General features: G+C 34.5%; 2 protein-coding genes across 2 annotated transcripts in view; one reads left to right on the forward strand and one right to left on the reverse strand.

Moving 5' to 3' along the window:
• The window catches only part of LOC138692175 (F-box and leucine-rich repeat protein 13-like), a 35,719-nt gene extending 23,540 nt beyond the window's left edge, over positions 1-12,179 (forward strand). Inside the window, exons 8-11 of the mRNA XM_069815226.1 lie at positions 921-1,134; positions 2,182-2,318; positions 5,121-5,270; positions 11,933-12,179. Coding sequence (XP_069671327.1) covers positions 921-1,134; positions 2,182-2,318; positions 5,121-5,185 — 416 coding nt within the window. The 3' untranslated portion in view covers positions 5,186-5,270; positions 11,933-12,179. The remainder of the gene's footprint in view (positions 1-920; positions 1,135-2,181; positions 2,319-5,120; positions 5,271-11,932) is intronic.
• Positions 12,180-12,664: 485 nt separating this feature from the next.
• The window catches only part of LOC138692174 (carboxylic ester hydrolase-like), a 30,966-nt gene continuing 18,447 nt past the window's right edge, over positions 12,665-25,183 (reverse strand). The window contains exons 6-10 of the mRNA XM_069815225.1: positions 24,332-24,512; positions 22,497-22,678; positions 21,922-22,048; positions 19,679-19,811; positions 12,665-12,911 (exon numbers count right to left, since the gene is read on the reverse strand). Coding sequence (XP_069671326.1) covers positions 12,719-12,911; positions 19,679-19,811; positions 21,922-22,048; positions 22,497-22,678; positions 24,332-24,512 — 816 coding nt within the window. The 3' untranslated portion in view covers positions 12,665-12,718. The remainder of the gene's footprint in view (positions 12,912-19,678; positions 19,812-21,921; positions 22,049-22,496; positions 22,679-24,331; positions 24,513-25,183) is intronic.

Here is a 25,183-nt window from a genome sequence, read left to right on the forward strand (position 1 = left end):
AAAAGACACAGTTTCGTTTTTTGAATTATACACAAAAGACATTCTTTATTATTAAAAAGTAAGATATTTTACTTCATTTATAAAATGTACAGCGTAAGCAGGTTATGTGAGGAGTAGATACTATCCAGATGAATATTTTAAAGATTAATTTATTGATTCTGTAAAAATTCGCCGATGCATTACAAAGAGGCTTTATAATTAATGACCATACATCCTGATTACACAACTTTTAACACTATATCACTTCGAAATATGTATTACATTACTTTCGCGTGTTAAATAATAGGTACAGTACCTTGTTCTCTCAGTATGAGTCATTTTGCACAAAATTAATATGCAACACACACAAACATGTAATTTTTATTAAACTAACATTCAACAACGCAGCTTGTTCATACAACACCAATATAGCACGATGTATTATTGCGACGGAAGGCTAGCCTCATTTTGTACTGAGATGTGGCGAATATCCTCTTCGGTTCCCCCTCAAGCTTGCGAGTCAAAACCATAGCCATGCCTTTAGAGATGTCTGATACAAGCCTCGCACTGAGCTCTACATACTGGGATGACTGCCAACAGTGAAGTTAATATATGGAAGGATCGAAGTGAAACTAAATGTTGCGATATATCATTATTACGAATTTGTAGGACTTTGTATACTAGGTATAATAACTTTTAAATTTTTTGAGTAGGCTAAGCCTCAAAAGCCTCTTAAGAGCTTCGCCACTGAGAAATACATTTTAAAATGTCATTTTTTTACTCACAAAGGTGTTCCTCCCCCCTTAAGAACGTGATCTTGGGACAGAAACCTAAACTATGTTCTAGGTTGATTCTCTGATATTTATAACTCTGTTTTGTTTTATCAAAGACATGATAGAAGACGACCTAATGAAAAAGTATTGTTATGTTTTGTGTTACAGTCGTGGGCAGGAAACGTGTTCCTGCTAAATTCAGTAAAGAAATGAAGGAATTAATAATTCAGTCTTTAACAGAAAGCATCTTTCTAAATAATTTGTCCCTCGAACATTGTTTATATGTGAAAGATGAGTTTCTGTATTGTATAGCGAAAAAACAAGGACTGAATGTACTTCGTTTCTTCCACTGTCACTTCATCACTGATAATGGTATAGAAAGGTGAGATATATTTTATATATTTTTCTTTTCTTTTTTTTTCTTTTAAGAAAACTACTTAAGCGCACTGCAATTTATTTCCTAAAGAGCAAGATTGTAAATAAAATACTTGAGTAATAACTACTTTGGAAGTACACTTAATTTCTTACATTTTACACGATGGAAGAGTCTACTGCTGAGTGGGTGGGTGTGATTGTGTAATGTAATTCATCTAGTTCTTTAGTTCATTTCTGAGTGGTTTTGTATTACGTGTCTCAACAGTGTATGATCTAGCTTTTCAATTTCGCTTTGGTAACATTGCAAATTAGAGTTTTAGTTGTGTAAAGTCTATGAAGATGGAATTCTTACTATTAACATTATTTGTTGTTGTTGTTGTTGTTGTTGTTGTTGTTGTTGTTATCTTCGTCGTAGTTGTTAATGCAGCGGTGAAATTAAACGTTTGAAATTTATTTAGAATAGGTAATAATAAATTTGAAGGTTCTTTGGTTATTGAAGACCTATCAAAACTATAAAAAAGGAGTGCGATTTATGGCAGTAACAATTTTTAATAGCCTCCCTATGGATATAAAAACTTAAGATTATTTAGGGCCAAATTAAATAAGCAGATCTACCTAATTTCTCACGCCTTATATTCTGTGGGTGAATTTATGACACTCAACAACGCAACATGAATATTTCTGTCTTGTATTAAGTATTGATACTAAACCTTTGTGTTGTACTAATAGTCTATATTGTAAAACTCTTCTGAATGATCTTAAGACAAATGAAGGATTCAGAGTCATAATGAGGCAAGCACCATATATTAAAAACGGAGGAAACAGGGGTTAAAATTACGTGAGAGCCACAATTCAATGAAACATGTAGCAAGTAATATAAAATATACACATTAAAACTAAATATGTCAATCTTCTTTAAACTATGATATTCACCTAACTTTAACCCTTGCTTTTTTCCATTTTTAATAAATGGCGCTTGGCCCACTATGGCTCTGAACACTTAAAATAGAATGTATCTATTTTAATGTGAATAAATACTAAAATTATGATACAGGATTCTGAGGACCTCTCCCAGTCTCCAGATACTGGATGTCAGGTTTTGTGATCAGCTTACAGACGCGATTGCCCATACTGCTTTAGCAGTGATAGATTCACATCTCAGAACTACAACTCTGACGTTATACATTGAAGGTCAGTAATAATAACATTCTATTATAATAGGATGCAAGAAGAATTACTCTGACAGTTTTCAGTGATGTTTTCAGAAAGTACCAGCCATTTGTGACTGCCGGAAATTTCATGTTGTCCAATCCTATGTGAAGATGCACTTACATGAATTAGACTTTACCACAGTCAAATATTACACTTAAAATAATAGCCATAAGAGTAATCAAGTACCACAAGAAACAAAGACTGCAAAATGCTACAGGCGTGTTTTGTGTATGTGTGTGTGTGTTTTTTTTTTTTTCAATAAGAGGATTACCACTGTAATATAAAACCATGTTAGCCTAATATTATGGGCATGTCAAGTTCTGAAACTTTCTCTTCTATGCCTACGAGAGGAGCTGTCAGAGTCGTTCGTTTTGCACTCTAAGTGCCGATATAACAGAATAACGTAAACCTACATTTTAAAGTTATAAAAATTTTAATTGATTTAGAAAAATTGCTATTTTTAGAAACCTTTTTTATTGCAAAATTTCTATGCACGATTTGTATGATTACTTACTAAAGTATATTTCCGACCAAGAATTGTGTATTTTCTTGAGCTATTATTCAGAAACATGCGTAAATTAAACCATTTACTATGCACCCAATAAAGAAGATGAACTTTCGTTTCCTAGATTGTGTGAGAAAAGTACGGCAGTCGTTATAGTCCTAAAATGTAAGGTATTAACCGAATTTATAAATTGTACAGTTTAAGTGTGTATATATAATTAATTTTTTACAAATCCACATAAAATGGCTGCTTGTATATTTTAATTACTTATAATGGATGTATATGTAAATTAATTTTTCACAAATCCACATAAAATAGATGCTTGTATAGTTTAATCACATACAATGGCTTTTGATAGAGTGGATTGGAATAAACTGATGGGGATCTTAAAGAGAATTGGTGTGGATTAGAAAGGGAGAAGGCTGTTCAGTAATCTTTATATGAAACAACGAGTCAAAGTCAGGACAGGAGAAGAAATGTCAGAAGGAAGTAAAATAGGGAAAGGAGTACATTAAGGATGTCCTTTATCACATACTCTGTTCAATATCTACTTGGATGATTTGCATAAGATTTGCTGATGATATAGTGTTGTAGCAAAAGAGGAGACAATACTAAGGGATATGCTACTGGAGCCAAAATGAGAACTGTGAGCAGTATTGGGATGAAAATAAATGCAAACAAGACGAAGACCATGGTTGTTGGAAGAAAACTAAAAAAGATAAACTTGCGAATTCGAAATGAGGCCGTTGGACAAGTGGGCAGCTTCAAATACTTGGAGCGTACTATAAGCACAGGGCTCTACGTACAATGCAGCGTAGCCTATAACCAATACTTTTTTCAGCCCTATTTATAAATGACGTTAGACAATACAGATAAATATAGATATACAGAAAGTTCTATGCAGACCATTCCCACTCCAACCTAACCTAACAAAATCTGTTGTTGGGTGGCGAGCAGTCATACGCTGGCGTATGGACAGGTCTGTGCATGCTTCCCAATGCAGACCGGTCCATTCAAGCAATGCATGCAAGAGTGAACGAAACGCATTCAATTGTGCATGATTTTTTCCACTAGAAATGAGAGCGCATGCGGCAATTGAAAGCTACCCTTGATCGGAGGGTATTTTATGCGTTATTTCGTTCAACAGTAGCATGTAGCGAGCAGGTTCTGGTTGGCCGTGAATCAACTGAAAATTGTTTTGTTTGATGATTGTGGACCTTTCAAGCTGAAAATGGCGACAAGTACAATTAGCTTTATTAAAGATTATAGCAAATACGATGCCTATGGAGTGTTCAACCACAATTTTGAGAATCAAGTAGATCTAAGTACTGAATTGATATTTAATAGACCTATTTATTAATTAATACATGTACGTAATGAAGATTACGTTCAACACGGCGCATTGTGTAGACACAAAATCTGCATGCATCTTAATTAAAGCCAGCTTGGATGGCTCAAGCTGTAGGGGCACGGCATGTCTCTATCACTTGGTCCGAAGGGTTGTGGGTTCGAGTCCCGCCTCGGGCATGGGTGTTGTGTTTGTATTAGTGTAAGTAAAACAAAAAGGAAAAAGGAAACAAACGAAAAAGTAAAAACAGAAAAACAAAGAAAAAAAAATTGAACGTGTGTTTTCAACTTGATTCTTTCAATATTCTATCACAGTCTAGTATATACAGTCACGAAGCTTAAGTTGTGAGGGTGCTAGGAACAATAGACTGTGCCGATACTATTTCGCATTATCTGTAATGAGGCGATATTAGCGATCCTAGTGGTTAGCAACTATCTATGGATGCATATTTACTACGTATTGAGCTTCGTGACTGTATATACTAGACTGTGATTCTACCCAGATTGCATGTGTACGCTCATGGAAGATTTAACCGAATAGATTGATATACTTGTTGAGATTATTAAAAGAAAGTCTTTGCAATACGGAAGACGAAAGTTTAACGTTTTATTTGGTTGCACGGTAAATGACTTCATTAAAATATATCTTTTGAATTATAGTTGAAGGAGAAAAGAATTATAATGGTATGAAATACATAAAACTTATGACGAGAAAGTATGTGTCATCTTTATGATACCATTTATTACATATATTAGTAAAACTCAATTATCTGCAAAACTATATTTTTGCTATAGGTTAGAAAATAGTGTTAAGTATGGTATCATACATAATTTCTATGATAACCACAACATCAAGTCTTAATTGTAAAACTAAAATTGTAAAAGCGTTTATGAACTAGGAAGCTTAAAAATAAATATACGTGTTTCAGGCACTGGTATCACAATGGATACAGTATTACAATGTCGACATCCAAGATTAGTCTTCCAATTTTGAAGAGAAGAAGGCAATCAGTCACAGCAAATTGGGTGCCAAACTTTTGTTGGCAGTTATGTGGGTCTCTTTTCTCGTATGAAGTAAGGTAATATATTTATATTTTACATTGTGTGAGTGTTACGGTATAAAACTCCACTAGGTGTGACTATGTTCTGCATATACCTAGTGCCTAATTGACATCTTATTATATTTCACTCAATTATATTTTAACAGGGAGTTTCTAATAATCAGTGGCTGCTGTTTCATACTCATTTTAATTGCTACTTCCTTTAGTGGATTAAGATATATTATTCAATTCTCTCGGAACACAAAAGAATAAGTGCTTGATATACGATATCAGGTGATTGGATAACTTCTTTACCACGAAACAGCAACTTTCGATTGTGTTTGGCGTCCTTGCAGTTATGCAACCCATTAGCCATCAGCGCAAGGTGGATGAACTAACCGAGCCTGATAGTTTTCCTGCGCATGAGCGACATCACTCCATAGTCCATGCTGCACATCCTAATTGGGCTATTTGTGATCGATATGCTGCTTGCAAATGGCAGAATGGATGGCAATGATACAAGTGGACCTGTTCCATGAACACCACGGTCACCAGATCTTACATTCCTCGTCTATTTTTTTGGGGTACTATGACGAGTATGGTGTACGACAGCCATGGGCACAAGAGGGGAAGCATAGAGAGCGAATGACGATCCCCCACCCTCCTCAAGAGGCCTGGTGTGCCTCTTACCGAGACGCTCTCATGGATTCTGTTTCGTAGTGGCGGAATATATTAACAGTGCAGCCCTGCACGAAAGAGCTAATCAAACAGTGGAAAAACATTTAAATTTTTTCAGGACACACAATATCTGATGTTCTTAATTAAGCATTTTTTTTAACAAATTCACTACCAGAAAAACATTTGGAATAATGTGTTATCTCATATGAAAAGACATAGCTTGCTTCTAATGCAGAATTGAAATTTGATTTTCCTTCCAATTGCATATTAAAATATTTTACCAGATCAATGTATTTTGTTTTCCTGTCGTCTTTTTTTAAATATAACATAAGCCTGTGATATATATATATATATATATATATATATATATATATATATATATATCTTTGAATTAGGTTTAAGTATAACATAACACAGTAAACAGAGATTGCGTGAAAAATACATATATTTCAAAACCAATAGTTCTGCATGAGTTTTGTAGTCCTTCGGCGTTGTTTTCTATTTTCTAACTGTTTTTTACAGTACACAATGAATTTCATCATCTTTAAATAACATGAAACATGCATTTTCCCATTTCTTTCGAAACATTCAAAATCTTCTATTACCAGAAACGTCCATTTCGAACCCTTACAGTCGTACAGTACACTACTGACTGTATTACAGATGTTCAGGAATAGTAAACAAACTACATTCAGTGCTTCGTAACTGAGGAGTGGAGGGAGAGGGTACCTGTCGTGCTCCTCTTGGCCCTGAGTACCACGAATGCCCTTGGGTGGTGTACGAGACTCATGTAACATCAAAGGAGGACCTTATCGCACGAATACACGCAGCGACTGAAATACGAGTACTTAGGCTAGCACACAATCACACGTCTTTGAACCATGCGAGTCAATCTCTGCACCACCGACGTACCTAAGCTCTGTAGTCAAGTTGGAGGTCGACAATTCAAACCTCTTTTTTAATTTAATTGCACGATGTGATGCTCTTGTTGGGTTGGTGAAGGTTTCTTGACAAAATATGAAATGGACGCCCAACACCATACCTGAAGTGTTGTCACATTTTGACGCTCCACAGCGCCCAAATTATGTATTTCTGGACATGGGTCCCCGATTGAAAAATTATCACTTTGCTGTCCTGTATAACATACTAAGAGTTGTCGATGTTATTTTGAATCACCCAGTATAAAAATGAGGCCTGTTATTCTCTCACCACTCATTATGCACCTTACTCCTATTTTTACATTATGGACGGAGTCTTCATGGAGGAGGTTTGCTTATTTTCCTGAGCTCCATTATCTGTGGTTTAGATATCTACATACTTATGGAGATGAAACTAAGCCCCGTTCAAAAATATCAGGAGATTAGGGTCAATTTCACTGTCACGCATTCTATTTAAAATTCCATTCACAAAATCTGTGCCTGATTATACAATTACCGGACCGTAGTTCTTGCATCACATTAAATTGGTAAGGTTTAATTTTAATAGCTTTGTATCGTTTTTTCACAGAGCTGAGAAAGAGGACGAAGTGATTTCTGGGGGAATTTTCAAAGGGATATACAATACCTAATATCATTCAGATTTTCTTAGTGAAAATAGTATGCCTTCTTCTGAGTTTCTTATTTGTAACACTTAATGTAGCCCGGAATTTATTTACAAAGCCATGGATCGTTGGACTATTTGAAATGTTAACACTAGGGAATCTTTCCTGATGTCGTCTTCTAACTTCAGAACTGAATTTATTAACACGTAGGCCTAATTATATTACAGTAAAACCCTGATAAGACGCTGTTCAAGGGACCGAGTGTAAACCGCTTATTAACCAGGACCGCGTGTTAGGCGAGTATACTAATACAGTATTACTACATTATGTAATTATTCTACTGTACGTCGAAGACATTTACAATATGTACTGTACTTAATTCTTTCGAAAAAAGTCATTTATAGTTGTTTGCCATGTGCGTGTTCTCCAACTCCTCATGTTTACTTCACTTACATCCTCCCGACGTCGCAGCTGCAGTGATTGAGTCGTGATTTTTTTATTATCGTCCTTAATGTCGATGATGGGATTCCTAATGAATCGGAGAATTGTTTAATTGTTTCTGATTAAGAGTACTGTTTTCATCGTACTTTCATAAGATTTCCAATTTTTCCGACTCAGAAAGCTCTCTTCATTTAACACTCATTGTAATCACATTCACAGACACTTCAATACGCTGAAGGACAACAAACTGGCCAGCAAAAATTTCCAGAATTTTATTACGGCCGAGTGAGCAATGTTGCTTTAGAGAGAGGATTAGCAAGAGGGTGAGGTATTGTATAGTAACTGTATGTAGACTTTAGGCACACAGGTAAGGAGTCGAAAAGGAGAGCGTAACAAAAGGGTGGGGTACTGTACAGAATGAAGGTTTAAATGCGCAGGTAAAGGGTCGAATACCAGTACTTTTCAGGTTAATGATACCAATATGTTCAATGGCCAAAATGTTTCATTGCTATTACAGTGCATAGTTGAAAATTACATCGAAAATATTCCACAAAAGTAGCGTATTACTTATGCTGGACTTGATCGCAACAAACGGGGTATTTTATAAAGGCGTTATAGATGAAATGTGCAGGGACTGGACAAAAAAAAAGCGTATTACACGGAATAGCGTAATAACTGGGCGCGTCTTATCGAGGTTTTACTATATATTAACACTCACTGTTCTGTGTGCCATTGTAAGCTATAAATAAGTAATACGAATACGCGTGTACAACATCTATTGACTGATTTCGCCTTAGCTTCAGGTAAGACTAAGGTATGCTGATATGCATTCACATTTATTAAACAGCGGTAAGATGCCCCTCTGTAAGCGGAGCACGAGACTGCAATGGCGTGAGAGTCAAGTTGCTGCTTCCTTGTTAGGAAGTAATCTTGTCTTGTACAAGGAACTTCTTTAAGAATGCTAAGGGACTTCACCAAATTTATTTCCAGACAAAAGATTTTTCTTTTTGCTGATATTCCATTTTTTGCCATCTGCGTCATAAACACTTGAGAGGTTAATGCTAGTTGGTTCTATTATTCGCAAAATAGTGAATGCGAGTAGTTATTTCGTGAAAATGAGATATAGTCTTCAACAACGAATTCCTTTTTGTGATATATTCATTAAGCGATTCTTGTGGAGAAAGTGTTAAAACAAACTCCATATGTAGGCGTATTGTACATACTTCCCCAGATGAAATGTGAAAAGTCATTCTACACGTTTTAAACGCCACAGCGTGCTCTTAAGGTAACTGAGCTTATACTTTCTAATAGAACATTCATTCATTCATTCATTCATTCAAAGTTTTCTGCCCAAGTGCAGGTCTTTCACTGCAAACTCAGCTTTCTCCAATCTTTCCTATTTTCTGCCTTCCTCTTAGTCTCCGCATATGATCCATATAGCCTATCTTAATGTCGACTGTCATCTGATATCTTCTTCTGCCCCGAACTCTTCTTCCCTTCACCATTCCTTCCAGTACATCCTTCAGTAGTCAGTTTCTTCTCAGCCAGTGACCCAACCAATTCCTTTTTCTCTTCCTGATCAGTTTCAGCGTCATTCTTTCTTCATCCACTCTTTCCAACACAGCTTCATTTATTATTCTATCTAGTCGCTTCTCTTCACTTCGTCGTAATGTCCATGTTTCTGCCCCATACAATGTCATACTCCACACAAAACACTTCACTACTATGTTCCTTCTTTCTTTTTCCAGAGGTCTATAGAAGATGTTCTTTTTCTATTAAAAGCTTCCTTTGCCATTGCTATCCTCCTTTCGATTTCCTGGCAGCAGCTCATGTTATTGCTTATACAGTGCTTATACTAACTTGCTCCGCAGGAGAATGCGGGAACTCGAGGAGTTGTGTTGGTATCGTGCAGGTAGAATCAATGACCTTGGCCGCATTGAATGGTGGAGGGTGGAAGGGAGCGAAAGAGGAGATGTAATATTCCTACGTATTCAAACCAGGCGCTACACAGTACCAACTTTACATCGCTGCTGGGTCGAACTGCCGCTTGCTTCACTACGGAGCCAGTTAGTATACGCACTGTACTACATCTCACGTACTGTATATGAAGCTATCCACTTGCTCTACCTCATTTAGAATTTATTATAATAGAACATACTCAGAAAATTGCGTTATCTAAATTATCTTGATATTGATTCAATTTTTTCAAATATTGGAGGAAGGGGTAATTAGCCATCGGCGTAGCTCAGTCGGATAAGACACTTGTCTACCGATCCGAAGTTGCACTCAGACAGGGGTTCGATCCCCGCTTGAACTGATTACCTGGTTGGATTTTTTTCAGAGTTTTTTCCCAACCGTAAGGCGAATATCAGGTAATCTGTGGCGAATCCTTGGCCTCATCTGTGTATACTATATTTTGTGTTACAAGTATTAGCAAAATAAAATAAAATAAATCTCGCCAAATATCATCTCGCTATCACCAATCCCATCGACGCTAAATAACCTAGTAGAGCGTAGTTAAATAACCAAGTAAAAAATAGATAATTAATTTTTGGTTCTATTATCGTGTACTTTCAACCATGTACGTTCGCGCCATCCTTTTTTATACACACTATATAATATATCTAGGAAATAAAATTAATTTGTATTGACATTGTATTAGATTCACTTTTTGTAATGAATTAACAACTCTTAAATACCCATTCCCTATGATCGATTTTTTACTGTTCCATAATATTCCTTGACTTTCTTGTTCTGCCTCTATGGCATTGCAATTATATAAGCATTAATAAAAGACTATGATTGATGTTGTACTAAAAATAAATTATTATTATTATTATTATTATTATTATTATTATTATTATTATTATTACAGTATTATTATTATTATTATTATTATTATTATTATTATTATTATTATTTTTATTATTATACAGTATAGTTATTGATGCAATAATAATAGTAACGATTTACGTAAAATGGTGTTCAAGCAAGGAAAAACAAGAGTTTATATTGCAAAAGAAACTATAATATAATGCAATAATTATCAACAAGTATAATAAAATTAATATGTGAACAATTTTACATACGTAATCAGTGGGATGCGTATCCCTGGGGGGAAATTGCTCCACGTGTTATATTATCTAAGTAGGTGAACATTTACTTTCTATTAAATCGACGAGACACTAATATATAATTTGATGTTCCATTTGAAGGACTGCATAAAAGAGTGTAGAAAAAGTCGTTTGACTGTTCACAAAGCGTTGTAAATCACTCCTTATTTTCTCGTTACTTATGCATTTTACAGTTTGTCTTATGTTAAGTTATATTTTTGTTGTGTTGTTTCATTATATGTAATTTTGAAGTGCAATATCTTTTAAAACATTTTAATTATGTCTGTTATTTTTCAAATATTGTTTAGAAACATTTATACCATAATACCGTATTTTTTCGAATACCCCGCATCCTCGATTAAGCTGCACACCCCTACCCACCGCAAAAAATAATATAACTTCCAACAAATGTATTAACGAAAAATTAAAAACAATTAAACACAAAGTTCAGTTAATTTTAAATTTTTTGCTGCAAGAAAGGATCGCAATCTCATACATTTAGTGGTACCATAGTCATTTTCAGAATTTAAATTATAAGACTTACAAACTATTCAGTTTCATTCTGACACAAGTACTGCTAATCCAAATGTTATTTAACAATATCTTATTCGAAATTAAATTGGCAACATTACCGATGTCCTCCTAAGGTGGTAGTGCAGTGCATTCCATTATCTTTGCATGCAGGTATTTCAATTAACATTATTTACTTATATATTTCGGGAAAAAAAAGTGCACGGGGTACTCGGAAAAATACGGTAATTGTTCAGTTTTTTATGCTTGTAAAATATTTTACAATCTATAATTTAATTAATTACAAATTTGAACCATTCTGTGAAAAGTTATGAATACATCATTTTAATTTTACTATGTATTAATGTTTTACCTTTAATCTACTGGAAGTAAACTTTCTTAATTTTTAATTCATTAAGATGCAGAACAATTTACAACAAGAAGAAGAAAGGAAGAAGAGGGAAGTAAATGAAGAAGAATGTTCATGAAATGGTGCTGTTACTGGTACTATTGGTAATACTGCCTATCCTGCTAAGGGTGTTGATTATGTTCAATTAATTAGTATATATATGGACCTCTTCCCACACCTATATTTATTTTACACCATTTAAATTTTTTTTTTTTTCATGTACTAGTATTGTTAATCCAATGGGTAGTATTGATTATATAGCCTGACCTATGAAAAAATAGGAAAACATGCAAAATAATGATTTGTATATTTTCATACAGACTTAGAATTAAATTGCTTCTCTTTTAATGCCGGTACACTAAAAATAAAAAATCTGTACTAATTATGGCAATATAAAATCAAAAGTTATAGGTACTGGTACCAGAAGAGGATGTCTTTATTAACAAAAGTTTGAACCGTCCTGTTGCAGACTGATTTTAATACTTGTTTTAATATTTTTATGTGTTCAATTTTTTATTAAAAAGACAAAAGATAAAAGAACTGTATTTGATAGCTGAATATTTTTATAAACTTCCTGAAATTTCTGAATAAGGATATTTCTATGTACTACAGTATATATTTAAGACTCGTCAATTTTGCAAATCATTTTACTTGTCTCTGCATGTCTATATGTTTCTTATGTTGTGCGTACAAAATGAAAATATAAGATAAATGTTCATTTCTTAAATAATGAGATCCTGCAGTCTTTTCTAATAGATAGTTTTATTTATTCACCCAAAATTACACTTGGTTGATATCATAATTCGTCTTTTACTGGAGTTGTTTCATCCACCATTTTGAAAATATGATCCCAAAAAGCCATTCTCTCTGGATAGAAGGCCTTTTTTATTGTTACCTTTTTGCCAATGTCAACATACTGAAATTCGTCAGGCTCAATAAGTGGCCACATTATGTTGTTTAACACTGGAGTCTCAGTTGGTGTTGGATCCCTGTAACAATTACATGTTCGGTGAAATTGTTGAAATAATGAGAAATATCAAGCGATTGTAAATTTCTGTTTTTCATTTATAATGTATAAGTAGAGATGGTGGTGATATTTTAGCAAGAATAACAACAACAATGACTATGGTTACGACGATGACAATGACGATGATGACTGATGATGCCAATGACGATGATGATGATATTATTATTAGTAAATGAAATATATTTTAAATAGAGTTTGAAGGTTTGTAAATTGAATACATTGTCATTACATTTGTACAATCGAAAATTTGTGCCAACAGAAGTTTAAAGCACGAAAATTACTTAAGCTGTACTGGATCATTATAAAAATAACACTTTCTTACTTCATAAAACAACACTGGTTGTGTTATTCATACATTGCGTGCTCAATGACAGCTTCATTTCGAGACATGTTCGCTATGGAATAATGAATACCTTCAGTTACAAAGAATATTTCAATTTTCTCTCAGTGTTTCCTCGGTTTCATGAATTTTCACACTTATAATTCTGTTCTTCATGAAACATAAGAGATCGGACTCGTCATTAACAACGCCATCACAGTGGTGGGTACAATGTGGATTATGCCAGCTGGTATCCGAGGGTTCTTCAGATCAGTCAAGACTACACATTAGTCTCGGCAGTTCCAGATTCAATGCGGAATGTAGAAAAACACTCAATTTCGTTATAAGTTCCACTCTTCCTTCTGCTTGTCATTGAATTCTGAGGAATTTGTTTAGGTGACGTCTTCTTCTGTTTTCCAGTAACAGTCTCATAGTCTTGCAATGTTTCACTGCCACTGCGTTGAATGGAATTATTTTCATTATTAGTTTCACTATTGCTTCTACTTCTTACTGAATTCTGGGAAATTTCTTTATGTGACATCTACTTCTACTTTCCATTAACACACTCATGGTCTTGCAATGTTTCACTGTCACAGTGTTATATAGGATCTGGTTCATTTTCTGAGGTAGGTTTCCTCTTTCTTATTTTAAATTAAGCTTCTTTATGGATTTTATAGAATTTCCTACAAGTATCTTCTTATTCTTCTCTTCTGCTTTTCTGATATTTCCTTTGTAAGTTCCCTTACCACGCTCTGATGGAGGACTATTATTTACTTTGTTACATACCATCTCCATTTGCTGTCACGTCCGATCTGCTTTTTGTGACCTATGCACAAGTCCACTCAAGACACTGCTGAGGACACAAGATTTGCAGTACATGGGTACAGTATCATCACAAGATCATATTACCACGACCCAGAAGAATCTTGCGTGTATAAATTATGTGAAAAAAGTGCGAGAGATAGTACATAATAATACCTATGTGAAAAAAGAAGAAAAATCTGTGACAAAATATAGCAAAGATTAAAAGTAAACATCTGCACATTCATACGCACTTCCTTTATTTTATTTTATTGGTGCTCAATAATAATAATAATAATAATAATAATAATAATAATAATCATCATCATCATCATCATCATAATAATAATTAATAACAAAAATAGTAATACAGTAAAACCTCGAAGTAACGCGGTGGCATGTAACACTTTCATGGATACAATGCTCTCTCTTCCGGCCCCTTGGTTCATGAAACAAAGTTCAGTCTTACCTCTTCCCTCCCCTCCAGTGCAGGAAGAAGCAACGAAGCCTGTCCAGAGCATAGAAGCATGTCCAGAGCATAGAGACATACAACTCTTTTCTATGACATTTAACTGTGTTGTTCGTGTTTGAAATGTCTTTTGCAGCAATAGGTAAGAAAAAGTAGTTTTCCGTTTTGGAAAAATGCGAAATTTTGAGAAAATACAGTGAGAATAAAACTCTGTGTCAAAAAGATTTTGCTGCATCACTGAACATCCCAGCTTCAACCCTGTGAACGATAGTAAATAAATGGAAGAAAAATAGAGGAAAATGTAAATCTAGGAATTGCCAAAAGGAGAAAGTTGAAGTCAGGGAAGTATGCGGATTTGGAGCACTGCCTTCTCACTTGGTTCCATCAAGCAAGAAATGCCGAAATTCCAGTTAACAGTCCTGTCCTACAAGAAAAAGCAATGGATATAGCTAAAGAAAAGGATATCAAAGGTATTACTATGTTCATAATTTACTGTACAAAATTATGATACTAATTTAAGGGGTCATTATAATTGCTTTACAGATTTCAGTGCATCTAATGGTTGGCTTCAAAGGTTTCGACTACGTCATGGCGTAGTTTTTCGCCAGATCAGTGGGGAAGCAGAGTCAGTTGATGTAACTATTGTCAATTCTTGGACCTCCCTTACTGTAAGAAATCTTACACAGGGTTATGCACTAAGTGACATTTATAACACTGATGAGTTCGGTCTCTTCTATAAGTTTATGCCAGATAAATCTCTGGTCTTCAAAAATGAAAACTGTCATGGCAGTAAACTAAGTAAAGAGTGACATTGTTTTGTTATGTACTAACATTAATAGAACTAACAACTTGCGCCCTCTAGTGATAGGGAAGTTTGCAAAGCCGAGGTGCTTAAAAAAACATTAATTCATTATCGTGTGATTATTCTTCACATTGTCGAGCTTGGATGACTGGAGAGAGGTTTGTATCATGGCTCCAAGACTGGGATAAAGAGCTGGACATTCAGAAGCGTAAAGTTCTTTTTGTAGGCAACTGTCCAGCTCGTCCAAAAGACATACCTTTATCTAATATAGATCGGAATTTCTTCTGCCAAATGCTACAAGAAAACCCCAACCTCTCGATTAAGGCGTGATTAAAGTCGTAAAACAGAAATATCTAAAGTGTACTGTTCAACGTTATCTGTCATCCATGAACAGTGAAGATTCTCAACCATCTGTCACTGTTCTCGATGCAATGAATTGGATTGCCTCAGAATGGCAGGACCTGCAATCAAAGACAATAGAGAATTGTTTCCGTACTGCAGGGCTTGGAGACCATCGATAAGACATTACTGTGGACCTTGTGACGAAATCAGTGCTGAAGAATGCACTGCACCGATAGAAATTACTGGTGTTCTTTTGGATGAGTTTGTTGCTATAGATGACAATCTCGCCATTGCGGAGGAACAGCTGTCAGTGACAAATAGTCGCTAACCACAACACTGATAATCATGGTGTAGCTGACGGAGAAGATGAAAATAATGACGAGGCTGTTTCCATTACTTCGTCTTCTAAATCACTTGCGCTAGAAATACTGTTTACTATAAAAGATTATTTGTCATCATAGTGCATTGTATCAGAAGAGTTGGCTTCATGTCTTACCACAATTAAAAATGCCATCAACATGAAATAAAACGTTTGGTCACTGAAACTATGTATTTTTATTATTAAACCTGCAGTAAATAAAAGTATAATCCAACTTGCAACATTCAAAATTAATTTCTCCCATATAACACTTTACTGTAACTTCCTCCCATACAATGCTGTACTGGTTATAACGCGGTCCCTTGAGGGAGCGTTATATCGAGGTTTCACTATAATACCCACCAACATCATCATCATCATCATCATCATCATCATCATCATGACATTTCACGGACTCTTGAATCCACGGGTTTCATTTGACCAAGGTAAAGAAGAGGTAATAGACTGTATTTAGGTCTACTATGTCTACTTTCTAACAGCATTACTTTTGCACTAAAATGAATGTGTTTTTACTGATGACTACATATAAGAATCTGCTGATATATGAAATTATACCTGTTGCTATTATGACTGAATATTGGAAACATTTATCTTCAAAAGTTTATTTTCAGTTCTTAAATCAGTATAATTTCATAATTTGACTATTGTATGTAGATTTTTTAAACTAATGGCGGGTACTTGAGTGTTCATCATTCACTCATATGAATCCAGTTATGTAGATCATTTACCCACAGAGTCGTTGCACAGGGTGCACAATAGGAGGCTGATCTACGCTATATTTTTAATTATATGCAATAATGATGGAAATTTGTCGGGATTCCTCAGGGGAACCGGAGCACCCGGAGAAAATCCCTGTATTACCTGGATCAAGGGCTTTCCCAACAAAAGTTATACGGTGAATCAGAGATTTGCTAGGGATCGAATCCAGGTGCACAGGATTATGAGTCCAGTGCTCTAGCCACTAGACCACTATGGGGGCTTTATGCAGAATGTAAATTTGCTGTCTGACGTTTTCACATCTATCAAACACATTTTCGTCCATTTTGTAAAAAACTATAAAATCTGGATTCTTGTTAAGTACTTTTATTTTAGTAGGTCTACACCTTGTTGAATCAATTTTAGTTTTGTATCTTGCATAAATTATATTGATAATGATAATAAATATAATAAGTAAAAATATGAAATTTCGTATTCTAAATTGTGAACAAGTGTTAAGTGGAAAACAAAAATTTTTACGTTTTAGGCACTGGCGAATTTGAATAAATTTAAAAAATAATATTTCATAATATTTCGACGAAGTTTTCATATTTTAAGAGAATTTTCATATTTGTCTAATGTATTTTACATTTTAAAATGTTTAGTAAATATTGATAATTTAAAAATATTTTCATTTGACTGTAATAAATTAATCGATAGGGTTATGTTTACTAACCTTCACCTTCATTACAGAAAGTGCCCCAAGGGCACTGCCCTCTCTTTATGTTCACTTTACAATTGAAACTTGCATTCGTGTGCTTACATTACACGTTGTCCAAGCGTTGGGAATAATGGAATGATTTCTATAATCTAATGATTATTCAATTATATGATTAAATCCTTCGAATGTATGAATAAATTCATTCGAATGAATTGTTCAATAAATGCAATGTGTTTTATATTTATCATCTGAGAGTTTTACTTGAATGAAATCTTTCGAAATATATATGGAAGACTAGCGATCGCTTTTCATATCTTATTGCTAAAGTTGTTTTGTCAAATGAGTGTTTCATTCTAATGAAAGTCAGGGTGAGATAATGAAACTGTTACAGTGTTAGTATGCAACACTCACACACAAAGCATATCATTCTGTTGTTGTGCCATATGATCCAGAATGTGAAACTCCTATCAGTAGGCCTATCATATGAAATAAAATTTTATACTTTCTTCGTGCTCACTTTACAGCTGATTCTTGAGTTTAATGAATTTGTGTATTAATGGTAATAGCAAGAAAATCTATTTTTCGTTTTAGCCTAATTATTATTAATTTTTTTTATTTGTAGTAACTTGAAGTTTTTATTATATTTTTTGTAATATGAATTATTGTAATTATATTTATATTGGTAACTTAAACTTAAACTTAAATTAGCTTATATTATTAGAGCACAACATTGAAGATGTTGTTTGCGAAATATTGAAAAGTATAATTTAAGCCTGGTTTTCTGATATGAAGTGCTATACAAGTAATGGAAAGATAGTCTTCTGCACCTATTGTGACAAGGAGTTAAGTTTAAAATTTTGTATTAAAATCAACTTATTAAGAAATAAATGTAACTATACAAATATATAACCATTTTATGATTATTTAATCTAGGTTAGTAGTAAAACAAAGTTCCAATTACAGCACAATGCAAGAAGTGCAGTGCGCGAAAGGAGTTCACAATGGAAAAGAAACTCAGTTCAAACGTTCCTCAAGAATTCAAAACAGCAGGACCACAGAATCAGTTTCTGGAAAATTTATGTGAGGCATTAATATCATCAAACATTCTTTTAAATAGGGCTGAAAACCTAGAACTCAGATTTTTTTGGAATAGTATTGTAACAGGAATATTCTTCCTGAATCAATCAATGTAAGACAAAAAATATATGGGTGTACCAAGCTACAAATATTCTCCCATTACATCATGTGATGTGGAACGAAGCTTCTCGCCATAGTGCGACAAATAGACGATACAGACTGTTTCCTCAAAACGTAGAAAAATTATTGATTGTATTGTATATTGAAACAAATAGATTAATAGTTATTTTTATGTACCGGTACATAATTATCATTTTATAAACTTATGACTCGTGATTACTTTCTGATTTGTGGATCTACCTGTAACTTTAATTATTAAACCGTATAATATAGTGTTGAAATAAGTACTGATATATGACTAACTATTATTACTATTACTGGTATGTTGTTGCTTGAATTTTCATATGTATCTTCCGAGTATCAAAATTGAAATGTTTCATATTATTTCATATTTTTTCATGTTAAATTTTTTTCCGAACACACAATATAATTACTTCCCAACTATTATCCTCTCGCGATTGCGTTCTAATTGAGTCTCCAAAGAGCCAATTGGCTAGTCTCTTACACTGAGACAACACATCCGGACTCAAGTCATAATTCAATAGACACCTCACCTAAGAGTCAATTGACTGATCTCTTAAAATGAGACAACTCATCCTGCCTAAGGTATTTCCGTGGTTTTCCTAAAGCACTAAGACAAATGTGGGGATGAGCTCCAGAAGAAATGGGCCACAGACGTACATGCACTTCCCTTAAAGTTCCAGAAATTTCCAACATAAATATTCCACATAGATGCCCTGGCTCAGCTTCCATACTTGAGAAAGTTACTGGAAGGGGGAGAGCATAATTTCAAAGAATTCATCAATATAGCTAAACAATTCTTCCAATTGGAATGAAATGTATGTGGTATATGGAAGACACATTATATGCATACGAATATATTTTTTGTTTAATTTGGTTATTATTGGTTGAGTAATTTCCAAGATAAAAAATATAAATGGTAACCTGCCACTTTTGGTCACTTCAGTCTTAAACCCCCCCCTTGACGCAATTTTTAACTTACCCATGGTGTGCAAAATTGGTAACAATGTGCAAGAGGCGTTCAGTAATGTGGAAATGTTGTTCTTCGGTCATAAGCTTCTTCCCAGCAATAATATCAGGAAATATGTACTGTGTGTCGTCTCCTTGTGGCACTCCTGAAACAAGACGGATAAGAATTTCTGAATCAGTCAATGCAATCCACGTGACAATTTGTTGTGAATTAGGTTAGAGGTGATGTTATGGTACATTACTGACGAAATTTTATTATAGGCGAAACTCTCATAGCTGCGATTTAAAGTCACTATCTCTTATCGATGTGATATTCATGTTATATATACAAAAATAGTTGAAAAGATATAATACTTGTGAGTAGAACTTAACATTTTTATCACTTTCTGTGTATAATAATTTTGTTCATGGGAGGCATTAGAACGATTTCCTTGGGGAGGGAGGGGAGGCACAATAGAACGATAAAATAAGCGAATTCATAGTTAAATGCATATTATCATGAGCATGCAAATGCACCCATGCACATAAAAAAAGACAATTACATTTTTTTATGGAGGAGGGTCTCGAAGACTTATGCCATAGTCTGAGGCTTATTGTGCTTATCACTCCTGTTCTGTGAATGATTTTTGTCGCCGAACAGTCGTGTTCTTGTACAAATATAGCACGCTGTACCATGAACTTAACCCGGAGTGTGGTAATGATGACCATGGCATTTGAGTAAATGATGGCGAAATGAGTCCTAGATCCAACACCGAAGGTTACTTAGCAATTCTACTCCAATTAGTTGAGGGAAAACCTCGGATAAACCCCAATCAGGTAAGCTGTCCCAACAGAAATTTGAACCCGGACCCACTTCTTTCATGGTCAAAAATGCTAACCGTTACTTCACAGCAGTGAACAATACATACACAACAAAAAAATAAACATTCATTTTGTCCTCTGAGATCTATACATTACTTAGCTAAATACAACAAAATGTCAATTACTATATATAAAATAAATATTGTCGATTTCTGTTAACGTCATCCTAAGATTCTTGTGTGAACTAGAGAGTTGTGCCAACACTGATTCTGTAGAAAGCTTCATATTTGTCCACTTCGCCATTTGTTATCACTTGCATGGCGACTAGTTGTAGGTTGAATGCTATTGCAGATGCATCAACACTTATACTATTATTCGTAGTATTAGCAGGTTCTTCATTATTAGCCCTAGGATATTAATAGGTTTACTTCCACTTTGTTCTATACTTTTAAAAATGGAACTGAAACCTTGCGAACTCACCGTCACATGAAGTGAACTGAATGAACTCCCTCTAGAAAGTGCTTCAGGCTTATCCCAATTCTTTCTGAGCCATACTTCAAAAACATAAGTCGCATAATGAATGCCTACAGGCTCTACTAAGAAACATACGTTGATTTACATATTAATTTGCAGAATTATGCTTTCTTCATACTGGTACCTAATGCTAGAGGGAGACAGTAGTCATTCTGACCCGAGGGGATAATGTCCCCTATGCCCTCCCGTATCCCCACCTATGGTTTCGTCTGTTAAATAATCTTAAAAGGTACTGGTACTGATAGTATAAAAAGAGAAGCGCTTTTCACCATATCTTTCATTTACCCTATACTTCAAATAAGAACATTTTCTTTTTCTCCATATATTTTAAATCCAAAGCAACAAACTATAAACTAGTCTGTATTGTAGTTATGTGATTCCACACGTGTATATTATCAAAATCAAATCATTTTGAAAAGGGTATGCACGACTGATCATAGATTCTTTTTCACATTGTCTATAATAGACAATGTGAAAAAGAATGTAGCATTATAATAATGCTATTAAATTTACATTCCCAGATTACCTCCTCCATATACACACATACAGGGGAAAGAGAATCTGGTCCACACCTGTGGAGTGGAGTTAGCACTTCTGGTCGCGAAACCAGGTAGCCTAGGTTCGAATCCCGGTCAGGACAAGTAACCTGGTTGAGGTTTTTCCTTCAACCCAATATGAGCAAACGGTGGGTAACTATCGGTACTAGATCCCTGACTCATTTCACCGGCATTATCACCTTCATCTCATTCAGATGCTAAATAACCTAAGATGTTGATACAATATCGTAAAATAACCTAATTACTAAAAAAAAAAATCTGAGAATATGTTATGTGAGTGTGTGTGCTTGTCTGTGTGTGTGTTTTTTTATGACAGCATAACTAGGTCACTTTTCAGTTTAATAATTGCATTGAAGGTACTTACCCAGACTTACTCGAGGATCTCGTCTGTTATATGAAAAGTGATACACAAAAATTGGAACACCACTAGCAGCCACAAGTGTTTTTACACTTCTCAATAATCCGTAATAGTAGTTGTAATCTGTTGTCATCTGTTAGAGAAGTAAAAGAAGATTTGTGTATGTTAAGTATTGGTAATGGCATTGGTATAATTTTGGTATTTCTGTCATGTTAAGAAATAAACACCTGCAACATTTCAAAATTCCAAATTGTCGCTGTCTTAAAGGAAAAAAAGGTTAATCATATGGCCTACAAATATGGGCAGAATATGAAAATGGTAATGTATCACAGATTTTTAAGATTATAATTTCATAATAGCAGTGATATGACGTATCCAAACTGAAAATGTATGCATTTTAATATTTTACTAACAGCTTATCTTTAGATTGTAATGATTGTTCGTAAGAGCTATTTTATATCAAGAAGAGGTACTGTGTGTTGGTAAATAAATCTCAAGAGTCGTATTTAATTTACAATAATAAAGGAAAATTCAAAATTAAACTTCTTTTACTTCGTAGCTATGAGATGTAATCACTATACCTCAGCCAATTTGACAAGGTTTCCGTAGGAGAGAGAGTCGTTTTGCAGATAAAAATTCCAGATCTTAAGTGCAATTTGTTGAGCTTTCTCCTCTGGTTGAACATGAAGACCAAGGTACTTCAACACGTTATTTTCAGGTTCTTCATTTAGGCCATCCATCAATTGAGGGTACACCATAATCTCTGTTTCAAATACACATTCAGTTTTCATAAAAATGTTTGATACCGATAATACGTTTCTTAAAAATATAGCCAACATATAATATATAATCCTATCGAATGTAATGCCATAAAATTTTACTATACCAGTATTGTTAATGCTATTATTATTTAATTGGTTAAATGTTGGTCGGTCAGTACAGACGGTGAAATTTTATCTTTTGCACAAGAGTTGCTTTAAAAGTTATGGTATCAGCGTACTGCAAGGTCCAACAGAAATATTCAAATTTCTGCCGAAAGGATGAAGTTTGTAAATACCAGTACTTGAAATTTCTGCTCAGAAGAGGAGATGATACTAAGGGATATGCTACTGGAGCTAAATGACAGCTATGAGCAGTATGGGGAATGAAAATAAATGCCAACAAGACGAAGACCATGGTCATAGAGAGAAAAGTAAAGAAGGTAAACTTGAGAATTCTAAATGAGGCAGTAGAGCAAATGGACAGCTTCAAATACTTGGGGTGTACTATAAGCAATAACATGAGCTGCTGCCAAGAAGTCAGAAGGAGAATAGCAATGGCAAAGGAAGTGTTTAATAGAAAAAGGAGCATTTTCTGCTGACCTCTGGAGAAAGAACTAAGGAAGAGACTAGTGAAGTGCTTTGTGTGGAGTGTAGCATTGTATGGGGCAGAAACATGGACATTGCGACGAAGTGAAGAGGAGCGACTAGAAGCATTTCAAATGTGGATATGGAGAAGGATGGAGCATGTGAAGTAGACAGACAGAATAAGAAACGAAGCTGTGTTGGAAAGAGTGAATGAAGGAAGAATGATGCTGAAACTGATCAGAAAGAAGAAAAGGAATTGGCTGGGTCACTGGTTGAGAAGAAACTGCGTACTGAAGGATGCACTGGAAGGAATGGTGAACGAGAGGAAAGTTCGGAGCAGAAGAAGATATCAGATGATAGACGACATTAAGATATATGGATCATATGAGGAAACAAAGAGGAAGGTAGAAAATAGGAAAGACTGGAGAATGCTGGGTTTGCAGTGAAAGACTGCTCTTGGGCAGAACACAATGAATGAATGAAAGTTTCTGCGAGATGAGGCAAAGCCATGCAAGGATACTACAAAAATCAGTGTGTCGAGAAGGATTGTTCATTCTTTCACCAGGACTGCAAAATTAGGTTTAGGCCTATCGTATAGTTCTCCTTCACACATGTTACATTTTAAATTCCTTGTACTTAGAATGCTTTTCGATGGAGGAAATTGGTTGCTGTGACATTTAAGTAGCCCCCAATAATATAGCCTGCATGGAACAGATTGAGCTTCTATGAAGTACTGGTAACCATTTAACTTAAATATTTATAATATTTTCGTAAATATGATTGAAATGTGTCTTTTCGGGACAAATCTCTTTCAAAAATGAAAATTATGTTTCATTCTGATAAAGCTGGAAGTCTATATTCCACGCAAATTATACTTTTCTCCGTGGTAATGCATAATGTAACAATATCCTACATCCAGATGGCTTATATAATAGGTATTCAGATAATATTAATAAATAATCATATTATCCAAAAATCTATAATTGAGTAATAAGTAACACCTCATAATACCTTAACTCTGAGCTGCTGTATTTGAAATATTTAGTTAAAGAAATTAAGAATGGACTTACGGAGAGATTGAGGCAACCCCTCATGTGAAGTTACACTGACGAGCCAAGGGATCTCCCACAGACCAGGAAGAGGTTTCTTCATTATATTGATAGGTCGGTCATGTAAAAAGGGCTTACTTCTGTCTGGAACAACTTCCTCTTCAACTGGTACAAAAGGATATGAGAATCCTATTGAATAATCCTGTGTACACAAATTATGGTTTAATATGAAATTTGTAATGCCAATATTAATGTTCCTTTACTAATTTATATTTTCAATCTAACAGAATTAAAAACAAAGCATTAAAAAATAAATAAAAAGCAAAGCATTTCTACTCCATGATTGAATAGATGAGAAGTTTCAAAATTTCAATTCTAGCAAAATGAAATGTACTAAGAATAAAATTATACTTCTTTTTTATTTTTGGTTAGGTTAATAATTATATCAGGTTATTTTCTAAAAGGGTTGAACTCGACTGTAGTTTTAGGATTTTGCTGTTTTTTAATGAAGTTGATTAGCTTTAAAACTCCACTGTTGAAGTAGAAATTTTTAAATTAAAAGGAAAGTGTAATAAAATAACTGAGAACATAAGTACAAAAGTCTTATAAACATAATGCTATGGGTTGTTTAGCTGTACCCGAGAAATTGTGTCTGACTTTACCAATGGCGAAGCTTTTAAGAGGCTTAGGTTAACCAAAAAATTTGAGTTATTATATCTAGTAACAGTATAAGCTCGTAATAACGATGTATCGTAGCACTTGTTTTCACTTCGATGAGGCTTGTAGTAAAAGCCTCGTAGCGACATGTGAAGGCCCTGCTCACAGGCAGAGGCACTCACAAGCTTGAGGGGGAGGCCAGGGAGGAGAGGTATT

This window comes from Periplaneta americana, chromosome 16 (genome assembly GCF_040183065.1).
Source record: "Periplaneta americana isolate PAMFEO1 chromosome 16, P.americana_PAMFEO1_priV1, whole genome shotgun sequence".
NCBI classification, from domain to species: domain Eukaryota; kingdom Metazoa; phylum Arthropoda; class Insecta; order Blattodea; family Blattidae; genus Periplaneta; species Periplaneta americana.